Source organism: Elephas maximus, chromosome X, assembly GCF_024166365.1.
Source record: "Elephas maximus indicus isolate mEleMax1 chromosome X, mEleMax1 primary haplotype, whole genome shotgun sequence".
Lineage (NCBI taxonomy): Eukaryota > Metazoa > Chordata > Mammalia > Proboscidea > Elephantidae > Elephas > Elephas maximus.
In genome coordinates, this window is record NC_064846.1 from 37,477,919 (window position 1) to 37,495,466 (window position 17,548).

At 46.0% G+C, this 17,548-nt stretch overlaps 2 protein-coding genes and 1 non-coding gene across 7 annotated transcripts in view; 1 reads left to right on the forward strand and 2 right to left on the reverse strand.

Annotated features, from left to right (window-relative positions):
- The window catches only part of SLC25A43 (solute carrier family 25 member 43), a 46,566-nt gene extending 44,409 nt beyond the window's left edge, over positions 1–2,157 (reverse strand). For both annotated transcript variants that reach the window (XM_049871716.1, XM_049871717.1), the window contains exon 1: positions 1,883–2,157. In XM_049871716.1, coding sequence (XP_049727673.1) covers positions 1,883–2,157 — 275 coding nt within the window. The remainder of the gene's footprint in view (positions 1–1,882) is intronic.
- Positions 2,158–5,970: 3,813 nt separating this feature from the next.
- The window catches only part of LOC126068936 (A-kinase anchor protein 17B-like), a 119,223-nt gene continuing 107,645 nt past the window's right edge, over positions 5,971–17,548 (forward strand). For 3 of the 4 annotated variants that reach the window (XM_049871711.1, XM_049871710.1, XM_049871715.1), the window contains exon 1: positions 5,971–11,892. The gene's annotated coding sequence lies outside the window, so the exon portion shown is untranslated. The remainder of the gene's footprint in view (positions 11,893–17,548) is intronic. The other variant, XM_049871713.1, reaches the window with a different exon arrangement.
- Positions 10,022–10,095, reverse strand: TRNAT-AGU (transfer RNA threonine (anticodon AGU)). Its single transcript has one exon. It is a non-coding gene; the product is annotated as a tRNA-Thr (tRNA).

Genomic DNA, 17,548 nt, shown 5'->3' on the forward strand with positions numbered 1-17,548 from the left:
ACTTTAGATGAAAGTTTACAGAACAGTTTCTCATCAGTTAGTACACATATTGTTTTAGGACATTGGTTAACAACCCCACGACATGTCAACACTCTCCCTTCTCAACCCTGGGTGCCCTATTACCAGCTTTCCTGTTCCCTCCGGCCTTCCGGTCCCTGCCCCCAGGCTGGTGCACCCCTTTAGTCTTGTTTTGTCCCATGGGCCTGTTCAATCTTTGGCTCAAGGGTGAACCTCAGGAGTGATGTCATTACTGAGCTCAAAGGGGCCATACTCTCAGGGCTTCTCCAGTCTCTGTCAGGCCAGCAAGTCTGGTCTTTCTTTCTGAGTTAGAATTTTGTTTTACATTTTTCTCCAGCTCTGTTGGGAACCCTCTATTATGATCCCTGCCAGAGCAGTCAGTGGTGATAGCTGGGCACCATGTAGTTTTACTACACTGAGTCTGGTGGAGCCTGAGGCTCATACATTTTTAGATCTTTTCCAAAGAATGTGGCCAGTTAGGGGTGAAAAAGTAAACTGAGGGGATGGTTTGCAGCTTGGGGAGGGAAGCTGCAGCCCCTGTCGGACCCCTAAGTCAAACTTCATTTAGGTGGTGGTGGAGGATAGAGAGGAGTCCCTAGGTGCGGCAAACAGTTAAGCACACCTCAGAAGAAAGGCCTGGTGATCTACTTCTGAAAAATCAGGCATTGAAAATCCTATGGAGCGCAGTTCTACCCTGACCCACATGGGGTTGTCATGAGTTGGAACTGACTCCACTACAACTGGTTTGGTTTTGGTTATTTTGGGGGCGGGGGGTAGAGACCTGTGGCCTTTTTGTGCCAAGGGATTGGGCCTTCCCCCCTACCAAGCATTTTCTTCTGGTGCCTTTTGTCACCCAGGCACATACATACACATACCTTCATAAGGATCTCTCTCCTCCTAAGCCGGCCAAGGCACATCTTTTTCGAGTTGGTGGAAGATGGGAATGGTTAGGAGCCATCTCTCTGGAGATCTTGTCTCTCCTTTCCCCTCATTCTACCTTTTAGGCTGTCCAGCCCATAGGCCTCTCTGGGCCAGGATTGCGTTCCACAAAACTGCACCTGTTGTTAGGTGCCCTCAAGTTGATTTTTGACTTACAGCGACCCCCACATGACAGAACAAAACTGCCCCACAAGGTTTTCTAGGCTGTAATCATTTGGGGAGTAGATGGCCAGGTATTTCTCCCGAGGAGCCGCTAGGTGGTTTCAAGCCTCCGTTAGCCGCTGAGCGCTTTACTATTGCAGCACCACCAATGCTCCTTCAAACCACGCACCTAAACAAACAAAATCAACTGGCTTCTGACCCATAGCGACCCCATAGGACAGAGTAGAACTTCCCTACAGGGTTTCCAAGGCTGTAATTTTCAGGGAAGAGGAGCCATGGTGGCGCAGCGGTTCAAGCACTCGGTTGCAAACCGAAAGGTTGGCGGTTGGAACCCGCCAGCCGCTCTGCAGGAGAAAGGTGTGGCAGTCCTCTTCCGTAAAGATTTACAGCCTTGGAAACCCTATAGGGCTGTTCTACTCTGTCCTGTACAGTCGTTATGAGTCAGAATCGACCTCAAGGCAACGGTTTGGTTTGGTTTGGGAATCTTTCCGGAAGCAGACTGCCACTTTCTTCCGCAGAGATAGGTTCGAGCCGCCCACCTTTCGGTTATCAGCCAAAATCCCCATAAAACTTGCAAAACCTTGGGACTGCACTTTGGGGGCCAAACTGCTCCGAGGGGCTCCCACGTGATTCCGAAGGGTGCTGTAGCCCACTAAAGGGCCCTGCCCTACGAAGCAGGGCAGCGTCGGCCAGCGGAACCCCCCCGCCGCCGAACTCTGGCTCCGCCCGGCCCCGCCCGCCCGCGCCAGCTCCCGGCTCTTACTTGCGGTAGGCGGCCAGCTGCACTGCGCTGCAGGGGAAGAGGCGCAGGCACGCCACCCCGTTCCCTTTCCAGAGGGCGCGCGGCCCCTCGGCTTGCCACACCTGGAGCCCAGTGGCCCACGGCCCCCGGGCGTGGCCGCGCATGGCGCCGACCTGGGCCAGCACGGCGGCGAGCTCCAGGGGCGCGGTGAGGCTGAGGCTGAGCGCCCCCGCCAGCCCGGCGCACAGCAGCCGTTGGCTGCCGGTCAGCCGGCTGTCCCGCCTCCACGTAGCCATCGCGTTCCGCCGGCCTCTGGGGCCGAGCCGGCAGAGCGCGCGGCTCGGGCCTGGGCCTGGGCCTGGGCCTGGGCCTCCCGGGCCTCCGGTGAAGGGCAGGGCAGGCGGGAGCCTCCAGGGGTCGGGCCAGGCCTCGCCCGCCCCGGCGTGGGACGGATCCGCGGGACCGACGGGAGGCCCCGCCCACACCGAGCCGGGCCTGGGTGCTGGGGGTGGGGCTGAGGACCAACACCCAGAGGGTTGAGGCCTGGTGGATTTAACGTCTGCGTTTCAGTTGTCCAGCCGGGAGTTTCGATTTTCAGATGACAAAGAGTCACCATGTTCTCACCTGGTCTGGCCAGCGAGACTTTTCCTAAGTATTCAGCGCGCCCCCGTCTCTCCTCTTGTTTGCCCTTTCTTTTTCCACCTTCCATCTCTCCCTGTTCCTCTCCTGGCTTGTGTTCCCTTACCTCCAACTTCTTTTTTGTGCCCCATGAAAAAGCCTTGGACGTTTAGCAGTGCAGAAGGAAAAAAAAACTTTCTATAATTATAGCAACCGTGGCTGCTACCCATCTGACACTTGTCAGGTATGAGTCACAATACAGCAGCCCTTAGTACGTATGTATTGTTATTGTCCTCCTTTGGAGAGGCTGTAGGTGTGGTAGTTACAACCTGGACTCTGGAACCTGCGTTAGAATCATGGCTCTGCAGCTTACTAGCTGTGTGGTCTTGGGTAGGTCACTCAGCCTGTCTGTGCCTCAGCTGCGTCATCTATAACCACCACTACCCATTGCCGTCTAGTAGACAGTGTCTTCCCCTTAGGGGTTGTTGTACGGATTAAACGAACAATGGCTGGTACGCACAAGCACTGTATATGTGTTAGCTGTGATCAGATTTCATTTTGCAAAAGAGGAAACCAAGATGCAGAGAGACTGACTTGCTGAAAGTCACACAGCTACTATGAGAATTCAGATCTAGTTTGGTTTAATGGCAACATCCACCACAGGCTACAGTACAGGTTCACTAGGACTGTAGAGTATAACTGGAGTAGGGACGTCTTCAGTGGTTTTGTCAGCTAAGAGGAAAATAGAGGCAAAGAAGGGCCAAGAGTGACTTGACCAGGATTTTGATTAGCTTAAAGAAATTGCAGATTTCTCCGTCTCGCTTTTTAAAGGTGTGGTTGTGGGTGTGTGCATTGTTCCTTGTGTTTTATTTTCGTGCTCAGACAAATATATATTCATTTATATGAGGCTTTCTTTTTAGTTAGCAGCTGAACACTTTACCACTGTGTCACCAGGGCTCCTTTTGAGAATAGCAATGGAAGGGAAATTGGCTTTTCATTGTGCATGCTTTTGTACTATTTGTTGTTGTTGTTTTAAACCATGGGCATGAATTACCAATTTAAAAAAATTTCCAGCATCTATATTATCTCTTGAAGCATTCCCCATTGAGTGCAGCGTTTTCTGTGACATTGTCTTGCCACCAGTGGTTTTTTTGAAATAGTAAGTTCTTAAAACAAAATACAGTCTTCCTTCTATTTACGTGGTACGTGCCTTCCTGAAAAAGTCTGTGTAATAAACACAGTGCAAAAAAAAATTTTGCATTTATGAGTAAAGCAGAGTTAAGTTCTCAACTCAGATCATTATAAACAGGTTTCCCACCTACCTGAATGTTTGTTGGGATCTTTGAAAGCCATGCAGGAGGCAGGACTATGCCTTACAGTAGCATCCCTGGCTTATGCCCATTAAATGCCAGTGACCAAAACCTGTTGCAGTCGAGTTGGTTCTGACTCATAGTGACCCTATAGGACAGAGCAGAACTGCTCCATGGAGTTTCCAAGGAGAAGCTGGTGAATCTGAACTGCCGACCTTTTGTTCAGCAGCTGTAGCTTGCTGTAGCTCTTATCCACTAGGGCTCCAAATGCCAGTAGAGTGTCCCCCCCCCACCCCCGCCGCCAATTTCCAAAATGCCTCCTAGGAAGCGACCCCATTCCTGTTGAGAACCACTGTTCTAGCTGCTCCCTCTGCCTGGAATGTTCTTTCCCCACATGTTTGCAGAGCTGGCTCCTTCTTGGCATTCTGAGCTCAGCTTAAATGTTATTTCCTCTGAGAGGGCTTGCCTGGTTACAGAGCTTCCGTTCACTCTACCACATTATTGTTGTTGTTGGGTGCCATTGAGTCGATTCTGACTCATAGTGACCCCATGTAACAGAGCAGAATTGTCCCATAGGGTTTTCTTGGTTATGATCTTTATGGAAGGAGATCTCCAGGTATTTCTTCTTCTAGTTCTTCTGGGCTCAGGCTGGTGGAGGCTGTAGTTCCTGTGGTCCAGTAGACCTTTGGACTAATATTTTCCTTGTGTCTTTGGTTTTCTTCATTCTTCCTTTGCTCCAGACAGGATGGGACCAATAGATGTATCTTAGATGGCCAGATGCAAGCTTCTAAGACCCCAGACACTACTCACCAAAGTAGGATGTAGAACATTTTCTTTATGAACTATGTTATGCTGATAGACCTAGATTTCCCCCGAGACCATGGTTCCCTCAACCCCAGTAACTTGGTCCCTCAAGATGTTTGGATGAGCATAAATGTTTAATTTTTAGAAGATCCCAGTTACGTAGTCTGTCTTCTGGTGTTTGTGTATTATTAGTTATGGTTTGTATCCTATTTATTCTGTATATCAGGGCCCTTAGTGTTGACCCTGTAGGGCTGCTAGGAGTCAGAATCGACACAATGGCAATGGGTTCGGTTTTTGGTAGTGTTGATCTTGTTTTTTCTTCCATGATCTTTATAATTTTTGGTTTTATACTTAGGTCTTTGATCCATTTTGAATTAGTTTTTGTGTATGGTGTGAAGTATGGGTCCTGTTTCATTTTTTACAGATGGACATCTAGTTTTGCCAGCACTATTTGTTAAAGAGATTGTCTTTCCCATTTAATGGACTTTGGGCCTTTTTCAAAGATCAGGTGACTGTACGTGAAAGGATTTACATCTGGGTTCTCAATTCTGTTCCATTGGTCGATGTGTCTGTCATTGTACCAGTACCAGGCTATTTGGAACTCCGTTAAAAGGTAGCATTCTATAGGTATATCTTTGGCACTTTGTTTTTTCACTGAAGAATGTAGTCTGGATGTCACCACACCAGTTCATAAAGATTTTCCCTCTTTTTATGGCTGCATAGTATTCCGCTGTGAGGCTATGCCACATTCAACCATTCTGGTATATGTAGACTATATATAGAATTCAGGTTGTTTCTAAAATTTCAGTTACAATGTTGTAATTAATAACCTTGTGTGTATGTATTTTTGCATTGGTGGGGGTTTATCTTCATACCCATTTCCAGTTTAAAATCCCATTTGTAACTACTGACCTATGATGAGTTTAACAGAAAACAAAACAGAAAAGAATGACGCACTGGCCTGATTCCTAAGCAAAATTGTACATACTTTTACATACTTCGTGTACTAAAGGGTTGCCAGCTCAGGAAATCACGTGTTGATGTATGATGAAAATAATACATTGATGTGCATGGACCTTCAGGATACAAGGCTCCATACTGGTGCTCTGGGTTGTGAAGTGTTTCCCAAAATGACAGTGCTTGTTGGCAATGGGCAGATAAAGGAAACAAGAGGCTAGGGTGCTGGGTGATTGGTCACGTGAATGCTGAAATCACTGAGAATGATGGGATAAGTTGGGATAAAGAGGACAGGCTGTGTGAGTCAAGAACTGAAGTCTTTGCAAATGAGGGCAGTGAGCAGGAGGGTGACAGTAGACTGCCACCAGGATGGGGGGAGGGTGATAATGAGGGGAGGGTGTGAGCCAAGATGGAGCCAGAGATTTCTCCGGAGAGAGGGGAGCAATGATCAGAAAGTGGCCTTGGAAAGCAAGGAGAGCTCCAGCTCCACCTCCTGGCCTGCCCTGAGGCACTTGATGGTAGGGAGACAAGAGAATAATAAAGTCTGCACTTTTAGAAGGGTCAGCAGACAGGCAAGGTTTCAGTAACATCAGGGAACAGAGGGAACATCCTGAGGAGAGGGTTTGAAGCTACTGGGACTTAAAACCAAAAAACCAAACCTGTTGCTGTCAAGTGGATTCCTACTCATAGCGACCCTTCAGTACAGAGTAGAACTGCCCCACGGGGTTTCCAAGGCTGTAATCTTTATGGAAGCAGACTGCCACATGATCTTTTTCCCACGGAGTGGCTGGTGGGTTTGAACCACTGAGCTTTTGGTTAGTAGCCGAGTGCTTACCATTGTGCCACCGGGGCTCCATTACTGGGACTTAGCCTGTCACAAATTGGGAATTCTAACCCGAGTCCCTGGATGGTGCAAGTGATTAATGCAGCTGACTGCTAACTGAAAGGCTGGAGGTTCGAGTACACCCAGAGGTGCCTCAGAAGAAAGACCTCTTGATATACTGCTGAAAAACCAGTCATTGAAAACCCTGTGGGACGTAGTTCTACTGTGACGCACTGGGGTTGCTATGAGTCGGAGTTGCCTCGAAGGCAACTAGTTAACATCTAACTTGCAGGTAGTAGGGTCCAGCAGTTGTAGTGTAAAGTATTCCTTTACCTGTGGGTCAGCTGGTGTTGGCCTGAGCAATGAGCAGCAGCTGGCTGCAACGAGCCTTAGTGCTCTTTGTCACTGGGGCACCGGGAGTGGTTTTAAATGTCTCTGGTGGTTATTTTCCAAGGTTGGGCCTGAGGGCCTGGTTGTGGGTCACAGGGCTGGGCTCCTCTTGCAAGCATGGTTCTGGAGTTTAATGTCCTCAAACTAAAGACTGGCCGTATGGACCACAATACTACCGTGCTGCTGCTATTTTGTATATAATTTGCATGAGACTTGCGGCATTTAAAAAGATGTCAAGGGGTAAGGCTGACTGAGTACTTAGCCAGCCCCTACTGTCTATTCAAGGAGCCCTGGTGGCGCAGTGGTTAAGTCCTCGGCTGCTAACCGAAAGGTCAGCGGTTTGAACCCACCAAGCTGCTCTGCAGGAGAAAGATGTGGCAGTCTGCTTTCATAAAGATTACAGCCTTGGAAACCCTATGGGGCAGTTCAACTCAGAATCAACTTGATAACAAGGGGTTTGGTTTTGGGGTTACTGTCTATTCCTTAGCTTTGTGGATCCAGAGATCCAGCTTTATCTGTGTACCCTGCAGTGAGCTGACTCAGGGAGCTGACTCTTGATAATCAGCGGACACTCCTTTTGAGTCTCCTTTGTTGGTTCCTCCTTATCTCCAGGACCCCTAAATATCAGAGTGCTCCCGTCTCAGGCTTTGAACCTCTCCTCTATTTCCACTGATTCACATAGTATTATCATCGAGTCTCATGGATTTAGATACCACCTGTCAGTTTGTCCTACTGTGGTGGCTTGTGTGTTGCTGTGGTGCTGGAAGCTATGCCACCGGTATTTCACATACCAGCAAGGTCACCCTGGTGGACAGGTCTCAGCAGAACTTCCAGACTAAAACAGGCTAGGAAGAAAGTCCTGGCTACTGCTGAAAATTAGCCAGTGAAAACCCTATGGATCACAACAGAATATTGCCAGATATAGCACTGGAAGATGAGCCCCTGAGGTTGGAAGGCAGTCAAAATACACAGTGGCATGCTGCAACGGACTCAAGCATACCAACCATGGTGAAGATGATGCAGGACTGGGCAGCGTTTTGTTCTGTTGTACGTGGAGTTGCCATGAGTCGGATCTGACCCTGATGGCAGCTAGCAACAACATGTGCTGATGACTCACAAATGTATATCTCCAGCCTAGACTGCCCCTTCAACTCCAGATTCTCATACCCAGCTGCCTTCGTAATAGCTCCACTTGGATATTTAATGGGCATCAAGACTAATGTGTCTCAAACCAAACGCCTGAGCTTCCCCACCAGATTTGCCTCTGCCCTAGTCTTCCTCATCCCAGTAAATGGAAATTTCATTCTTTTGGTAACTGTCTTAGTTATCTAGTGCTGCTGTAACAGAAATGCCATAAGTGGATGGGTTTCACAAACAGAAATTTATTCTCTCACAGTTTAGGAGGTTAGAAATCCGAATTCAGGGTGCTGGCTCTAGGGGAAGGCTTTCTCTGTGTTGGCTCTGGGGGAAGGTCTTTGTCTCTTCAGCTTCTGTTTCCTGGTTCCTTGGAGATGTCCATATGACTTGGCATCTATCTTCCCCCATCTCTGCTCTTTTTATATCTCAAAGGGGTTTGGCTTAAAACACACCTTACACTGACACACCCTCTTGACATAACGAAGAAAACCCATTCCCAAATGGGACTATAACCACAGGTCTAGGGGTTATGATTTAGAACACACATTTTGGGGGGACACAGTTCAACCCGTAACAGTAACTCAGGTCACAAATTTTATAGTCATGCTTGACATTTCTTTTTAAAATGTATCATCTCTCCCTTCTGTTATTGAAATGGCCTCCTGACAGGTGTCTCTGCTTCCACCATGCCCTCCTACAGTCTGTTCTGAGCTCAGCAGTCAGTGATCCTTTCAAAATGAAAATCAACAGTGGCAGGCAGGAGGGAGGGGAAAGGAGGACTCAGTGCTTAGGAATGATAACCTGGCTTGTTACTGGGTGCCATCGAGTTGATTCCAACTCATGGTGACCCCGTGTGACAAAGCAGCACTGCCCCATGGGGTTTTCTACGCTCTGATCTTTATAGAGACCTCCAGGTGTTTCTTCTGTGGAGTCACTGACTGAGTAAATTTTGGTTAGCAGCTGAGTGCTTAACCATTGCACTACCAGGGCTCCTTAACCAAACTATAAACCAAAAACCAAACCCGTTGCCATCAAGTTGATTTGGACTCATAGGGACCCTATAGGACAGAGTAGAACTGCCCCAGTACGAATAGAACTGCCCTGTAGGGTTTCCAAGGCTGTAATCTTTATGGGAGCAGACTGCCACAGCTTTCTCTCGAGGAGTGGAGGAGTGGCTGGTGGGTTCAGACCACCGATATTTCAGTTAGCAGCTGAGCGCTTAACCGTTGTGGCACCAGGACTCTTTAACCTGACTATAAAAAAATATGCCCAAAATGGAGTCATTTATGCTAAGCCCCACGTTAGCAAACCAAAACCTAAGTTTCTATTTCTTGTGGATGCGTGACCTTCCCAGGAGCCTAAACCCAAGTCAATCAGTTGATTCTCTGGGAACGGAAACCTAAGCTAACCAATTAGAACCTGCCTCCTCAGTTTAACCTGGTTCAGAATTTCCCCTTAATTCCAGATACGGAGGGACAATGCCTACCAGCCAATCCAAAATTTGCCCAGAGTAGTTTCCCTGTTCCTGTGTGTCTATGCTCACAAAAACCCTTCCACTTTGTACTGCACTTGGGAGCTCTTGTCTGACTTTCAGACCAGATGCTTCTCTAATTTATACATTACAAATAAAGCTTATGAGTTTGTACACAAATTTAATATCGCGGAAATTTTAACATTAACAGAGGACACTGAGCTCCTGTTAAGGGTAACGGTATAATCTGGGGATGGATAAGGGTGGTGGGTGAACAACATGATGAACATAATGTCACTGAACTGTACGTGTGAAGATTGTCAAAATGGCCAATGTTATGTTACCTAGATATTTACCACAATTAAAAAATAGACTAAAAAGAAAGGCCGATGATGTCACTTCTCTGCTCAGAAGCTTCCAGTGGCTGCTCATCTCACTCAGAGTAAAATCCAAAACCCTAACATTGCTCAGCAACCCCCCCCCAAAAAAAAACCCACCGCAGTCAAATTGATTCCAACTCATAGCGACCCTATAGGATAGAGTAGAACTGCCCCATAGAGTTTCTAAGGAGCGCCTGGTGGGTTCAAAACTGCTGACCTTTTGGTTAACAGACATAGCCTTTAACCACTACTCCACTAGGGTTTCTATAAAGGCACTGCTGGGATTTGAACCCAGGCTCTCCTGTTTACTAGACAGATGCTTTAACCAACTAAGCCACGGCGCCAATGCCCTGTACAATCTTTCCTTCCGCTCCACCCATTGCTCTCTGACTCATCTTGTACTACTTTCACTCTGCTTCAGTCCCACTGGTCTTTCTGCTGACCCACAAACAGGCCAGGAACACTTCTACCTCAGGTCAGTGCACTTGGTGTTTCTTCTGCCTGAAATGCTCTTTGCCAACTGTCTTGTCTGGCCACTTCCTTCACCTTCTTCAGATTTTTCTAAATTGTCTTCAGTGAGGCCCTCCCTGAAAACCCAATTTAAAATTGTAACCCCTACCCTGACCTCCTTTCCCTTCTTTTTTTTTCCTTATCGGATTTATCACTATCTGACATATTATATACAGTAAAACCTGTGAAAGATGGAACCTGTGTAAGACAGAAACGTGTCAGAGAAGGAAAATGCAAATACTTTCCTCTAATAGAGAGCAATAGAAAAGTGGTAAGACTGTACCCTGCCAAAGCAGAAAACTCTCGAGACCTGGAAAAACAAGGCAGTCCTATTGAGTTCTGGCTCTCACAGGTTTCACTGTACTTTCCTTTTTTTAAAAAAAAAGAAACAAATTGTCTCTGTTTATCCCACTAGAATATAAGCTCCATGAGGGAAGGGGTTTTTGTCTGTTTTGTATATTTTAAAAAAAAATTGTGGTGAAATATATATAACAAAAAGTTTGCCGTTTTAGCCCTTTTTAAGTGTACAGTTCAGAGACATGAATTACATTCTGTTTTGTGTGCTTTTATATTTCTGGCATCTAGAACAGTGCCATGGCACGTAATAGGCTAGTTAGTAGGCATTCAATAAATACTGCTAACCAAAAGGTCGGCAGTTCAGATCCACCAGCCGCTCCTTGGAAACCCTATTGGGCAGTTCTGCTTTGTCCTGTAGGGTTGCTGAGTTGGAATCAACTTCATGGCAACGGGTGTGGTTTTTTTGTTATAGGAATGAATGAATGATCCAACTCATGAGATACCGATATATGGACCAGAATGTCTATTTATTAACTGACAGTGAGAAAAATAATTGCTAAGCAGGCCTGAATACTCACATTGAATAATCAGGGCAGCTTCTTCCCTGTAGATGAGTCTCAATGGGCAATCACATTACAGTGAGAAATTAGTCTAGAGCATAAGATTATGGCAAAGGGAATTAATGAGAGTCTCTTTACAGGTAATGCTATCACCTGTCCACTGTAGGAGTATGCCTTCCAATTGATATCTTATATTCATGGAACCTGCTCTGTGATCACTCCTGCACAGGGCTCATTAGCTCCCTTCTAGTTTCCACATAGAGGAAACAAGGATAACTTCTAAATTTTTGACTTGAGCAAATGGGTGGATGGTGGTGCAACTAACTGAGATGGGGACCGTTTTGAAGCTTACTGATGACTTCAGGACAATAACTTAGACTGAAGGTGTTGTATCAGGATACAGCACGAAGGGTGTAAAAGCCATGGCTAATCCAACAGGAGGGCTTGCTTCATGTGTTCAAGCTGTTACACCACAAGTCAAGTCTACTAGGGCAGACACTGCATACCAGTATCCATGTGCTCCCTACATTTCCCAGGTTTCCTTTTGCTAAGTGGAGCCATGTGATTTTATTCTGACCAATGAAATGTAGTGGGATTGATAAATGCCACTTCCGGACCTGGCCTGTAAAATATTCCTCGTGATTGTTTATTCTAGATCTCTCTGCTGTTGGCACAGCTAGAAGCAAATGATTCAGAGATGGCAGAGGACAATGCAAGGAATCTGGAACCACCCAGGAGATTTTACTGAACAGAAACAATCTTATGGGACTTTGTGTGAGTGAGAAATAAGCCTTTGTGTTAAGTCACTGAAATTTCAGTGTTGATTTGCTACCACACCAGAGACTAGTCTACCCTGACTAACATACCTACTCACTGTTGTTCCCCGGAAAGCCCTCTCCCTCTGAGCTACCCACGAAGATTTAAGAGAAGCGCTCAACCCTTATCAGTCCTGGTCAGGACTTTCTGTCTCATCTTCATGAAGAGATGGACAGTAATTATAAATAACTACTTTTGCTCAAGGAAGTCGCTGACTTTCTTAAGGAAAAGTCATCACTTGACTAATTGAGTTTCAAGGAAAATCTTATGTCTCTCTGGAAAAAAAAAAAAACCTTTCAGTCCTGAATGATCATAAACACAATTAGGATTTGCTTTGAATAACCCAAATTTATGCTCTTCTGGCAAACTTCACCAGTGTTCTACCACGCAAGAGAAACTGAATGTGAGGATTACAAAAAATGTAGCGGCAGCACACATACTTAGATGGAGATTGTGAGGTTGGGGTGTTAAATGGTTTTCATTGTCTGAATTACCTGGTTGTGAATTCAACTGAAGATTTTGCTAAAAATATTTTGATCATAATGAAGAGACTCTTGAAATTCTTGATTAAGTGTCTTTGGAGAATTTTCCCAAGGTGGATGGCAGTGGTGAGTGGCTAATTGTGCCAATTTGGGTCCTCCAGGAAGCAGATGCTAATATGGAGTTGAGAATGCAAGATGTTGACTGAGGATACTGCCTGTGATAGATAAAAGGGCAGGGAGCAAGAATGAGCAGGGAAAGCCTTCAAACCATAATGTAGATCTGACACATGTGAGGGAGCGGGGGAGGCAGAATTGGGCAGAACTGCCTTTCACACACGCCTTTTTTTTAGACTGTAAGGCAGATGTGACAAAGTCTTGGTCAACCCAATGGGGAGTTCTGAGCAAAGACTGCCTGTTAGAGGACTGCTACATTCAGTAGAAATGACCAGGCCCCAATACTCTCACCATGCTTAGTCATTGGCTGGAGGCTGCCCCGGGAAAGCATGGCCTTGTCAAGAATGCTGCAGACATCTTAGAACATGCTGCAGCTGGAGGCTGTCTGCTAGGTGCGGTCCTCACAGTTATATGGCAGTTTCTTCCTTGAAGGGCAACCTGAGCATTCAGTTATCTGTAAAGCTTGGGGTCTTAGTTATCTAGTGCTGTTATAACAGAAACACCACAAGCAGATGTCTTTAACAAAGAGAAATTTATGCTTTCACAGTCTAGGAGGCTAGAAGTCCGAAATCAGGGTACCAGCTCCAGGGGAAGGCTTTCTCTGTGGGCCCTGGGGAGAAGGTCCTTGTCATCAATCTTCCCCGGTTGAGGAGCTTCTCAGCAAGGGACCCCAGGTCCAAAGGACACACCATTCTCCTGTCTCTTGTTTCTTGGTGGTGTGAGGTCCCCCATGTCCCTCTACTTGATTCTTTCTTTTATATCTCAAAAGAGATTGGCTTATAGACACAATCTAATCTTGTAGACTGAGTCCTGCCTCATTATCATAACTACCTCTAATCCTGTATCACAGAGGTAGAATTTACAACACATAGGAAAATCACATCAGATGATAAAATGGTGGACAATCACACAATACCGGGAATCATGGCCTGGCCAAACTGACACATATTTTTTGGGGGGACACAATTCAATCCATGATACTTGGTGACTGTAAATATTATGTTCTGAGTTTGGTCTTTAGGTTTTTCTGCTCTCCCATTGAAGGAGATGAGGATCCCTTTGGTAAGCTACCAAAAAGGCCCTTTGGCCTTCACACTTAGTTTTCAACGATTAACTGGCCTCAGCAGTTTCATTATTCCTCCATAGGTTTTTGCTAATGCGACTTAATAACAGCCAGCCAATTCCACTGTCTTTGTATACAATGTTATCCACTTGTACTATTCATTGCACCTGCCAGAGCATTTTTGTTTTTCATCAGGAAATTCTTTCAAGGAACCACTAGTGACAGTTTTAGCAATGGGGTCACCATCTTGTGCAAGGGACTAACTGTGCCCCACATACCACCTGGAATGAGGTCCTCATTTCATTTTAGGTAGTGATTCAGTGCTAAAACCGCACCTGACACCTGCTTCCTGAGACCACTCCTGGTACCAACAGTGTCAGTTCAGGTCCTCATGAAAGCAGACACTAGGCCAGAGTTAGGATTGCAAGAGGTATATTGGGGGTACCATACCAGTCAACCCCATGTGTGCAGAGTATAACTGATCCATTGGGTTTTCAAGGCTGTGACCTTTTGGAAGCAGATTATCAGGACTTTCTCCCAAGGTGCCTTTGGGTGGACTCAAACCACCAACCTTTTGGTAAGCAACTGAGAGCTTAACCATTTGCACTACCCAGAGACATCTTTACTGGGGATACTGCGTGTGAAATATAAAAGGGGATGTCTTAGTTATCTAGTGCTGCTATAACAGAAATACCACAAGTGGATGGCTTTAACAAAAAGAAATTTATTCTCTCAGAGTTTAGGAGGCTAGAAGTCTGAATTCAGGGTGCCAGCTCTTTCTGTTGGCTCTGGAGGAAGGTTCTTGTCTCATTTCAACATCTGTGGGCCTGGCGTTCCTTGGAGATCTCCATGTGTCTTGACATCAATTTTCCTTACTAGGTTCAATCAGCATAATATCATTAATGTAATGGACTAGTGTGGCGTCTTGTGGAAGGGAAAGGCGACCAAGGTCCCTGTGGACTAAGTTATGACATAGGGTGGGAGAGTTGATATACCGCTGAGGTAGGACAGTGAGGATGTATTGCTGGCCTTGTTAGCTGAAGGCAAACTGCTTCTGGTGTTTCTTTGAAACTGGAATTGGAAACAAGGCATCAGCCAGCTCACTAACTGCATACCAGGTACCAGGAGATGTATTAATTTGCTCAAGCAATAAAACCACATCTAGAAACACAGCTGCAATCAGAGCCACCACCTGGTTAAGTTTACAGTAATCCACTGTCGTTCTCCAAGATCCATCTGTTTTTTGCACAGGCCAAATAGGCGAGTTGAATGGGGATATGGTGGGAATCACCATCCCTGCATCCTTCAAGTCCTTGATGATAGCAGTGATCTCTGCAATCCTTCCAGGAATGTGGTATATTGCTTTTGGTTTACTATTTTCCTAGGCAGAGGCAGTTCTAATGGCTTCCACTTGGCTTTTCCTACCATAATAGCCCTTATTCCACTTGTCAGGGATCCAGTATGGGGGTTTCTGCCAGTTGCTGAGTATATCTATTCTAATTATGCATCCTGGACTTGGGAAAATCACTACAGGATGGGTCTGGGGACCCACTGTGAGGCAAACCTGAGCAAAGACTCTATTAATAACCTGACCTCCGTATGCCCCCACTCTGATTGGTGGGCCACAGTGACATTTTGGGTCTTCTGGAATTAGTGTCAGTTCAGAGCCAGTATCCAGTAATTCCTGAAAATTCTGATTATTTCCTTTTCCCCAGTGAACAGTCACTCTTGTAAAAGGCTGTAGATCCCTTTGGGGAAGGCTGGTAGAAAGATAAACAGTATACATTTTTGGCGGTGTAGTGTGGCCCTTCCTCAAGGGAACCTGGATTCCCCTTCATTCAAAGGGTTGTGGGTTTGTAAACTGGCTCATGTCTGGGAATTGGTTGAGGGACCTTGACTTTCTGTTTTGGTGACTTGAGTTAGGCTGCTGTTCACCTGACCTAGAATTCTTTCACTTGTACAGATCCAGTGAATATTTAGTAGATTTCCTATCTATTTCACTCCTCGGCACACCATAACTAAGTAGCCAATGCCATGAGTTCATATGCGTCAGACTATTCTGATTACTGCTTTGACTGTGCTGTCTATTACAGTAACCATGCCCACCTTGTCTTTGTCGACTGAGTGCCGCCACTTGGCCCCTACCACCACAGGGTCCAGTCAGCCCCACTGTAGTTAGGTGTCTTAATTCACTTAGGGCAGTTCCCACTTTCAAATCTGACTTACATAAAATAGCGATCTCATCAGTCTTCAGGGATGCTGGGGCTCCCTTCACAAATTGATTGGAGCTGCTAATCAAAAGGTTGGTAGCTCAAATCCACCAGCCGGCCCTTGGAAACCCCATGGGGCAGTTCTGCTCTGTCCTCTGGGGTCACTATGAGTCGGAATTGGTGGCAACGGGTTTAGTTTTTGGCATTGTAGTAAAGGTGTGTCCTCTGGGCACTCCATGTGTGGGTCTGTGGTCTTACCTGATAAATTCACTCTAACATGCCAATTTCCCTAAGCCTTTGAATACCTTCTTTCACAGTATACCAAGGCAGGTCTGGTACTTCAACTTGATTTAGTGTAGGCCACTGTGTAATCCATGCTTCAGTGCCCAAACAAAGAAACTATTAGATCCTTTCCTGACCTCTTGAGCTGAAACACTGAATGAAGATTCTGTGCTTAGTGAGCCCATATCAATAAACTCAGACTGATTCGACTTTATGTTCCTTGCACCATTATCCCACACCCTTAATAGCCATTCCTACACATATTCCCCAGGTTTCTGTTTGTACATATTAGAAAAGTTAAGCAGTTCTTTTGGACTGTAGTGTACCTCCTGGGTCACACTTTATACTTCACCTTTTGGGACTCACAGGGGCTTAAGTCTAGTTATAGGTCTCGAAGCCAAAATGGGCTGTGGGGGTGTGTTCTGAGAACATTCAGCAATGTCTTATAAAACATCTGCCTCAGGTGATGCCCCAGGCAATGACTCAAAGACTCTTCAGACACAGCTGGGTTAATCTCATCAGGTGGGGTGGAGGGGCTAATGGTTTTACTGGGGAGGATAGTTAACCGACAAAGATGGAGTGATCTCTTCAGAGGGGAGCGAGAGGTCCGATTCTGCTTGTAGGAATAATTCAATGGAATTTAGGGCCTCAGTGTCCCCAGCTTCCTGATTATCTGCCGGTATGTCCCCATTCCAAGTTTCAGGATCCCATTTCTTCCCAATCAGTGCCTTCAGTTTAACTTCAGACACTGTTTGATGTTGGGAATTCAGTTGGTGTTGCGATTCAGCCACTCTTACAATAAGACCTTGGGTTTGGTTTTCAGCAAAATTAGCTCCGTTGCTACAAGAAATAAGACTTTCTTTCAGGGCACAAGTGGAAACTTTGATGTCCTTTATGCAGTGCTTGAGCTGTGACTCTGAAGCCCTGAGCTCATCTTTTTCTTTCACCACTTTGTCTAGTGAAAGTGGGACTAACCAACCAGTTTCCTTATACTTCTCATTCTGACAAAATAGTAGAAAGGTATCAGACATGCAGTCACCCAGAGCCTCACCACTCACCAATACTTGGTGATATTTTGTGTTTTTCTATTGCTACCTCACTGCATAGATTACCAGTGCCCTCTTTACTATTGGAAGCAGAGTCATTAACATCTTTAAGACTAACCAGAATTGAGAACCAGTTTAGAAAACTCATCCTTACAATTTTGTTTCTCAAGAACCAACCCTGGTGGCAGCATGGTGGTTAAGAGCTATGGCTGCTAACTAAAAGGTTGGCAGTTCGAATCCACCAGGCACTCCTTGGAAACTCAATGGATCAGTTCTACTCTTTCCTATAGGGTCGCTATGCATTGGAATCAACTTGATGGCAACGGGTTATGGGTTAGAACCATTCTTGGTAAGAGA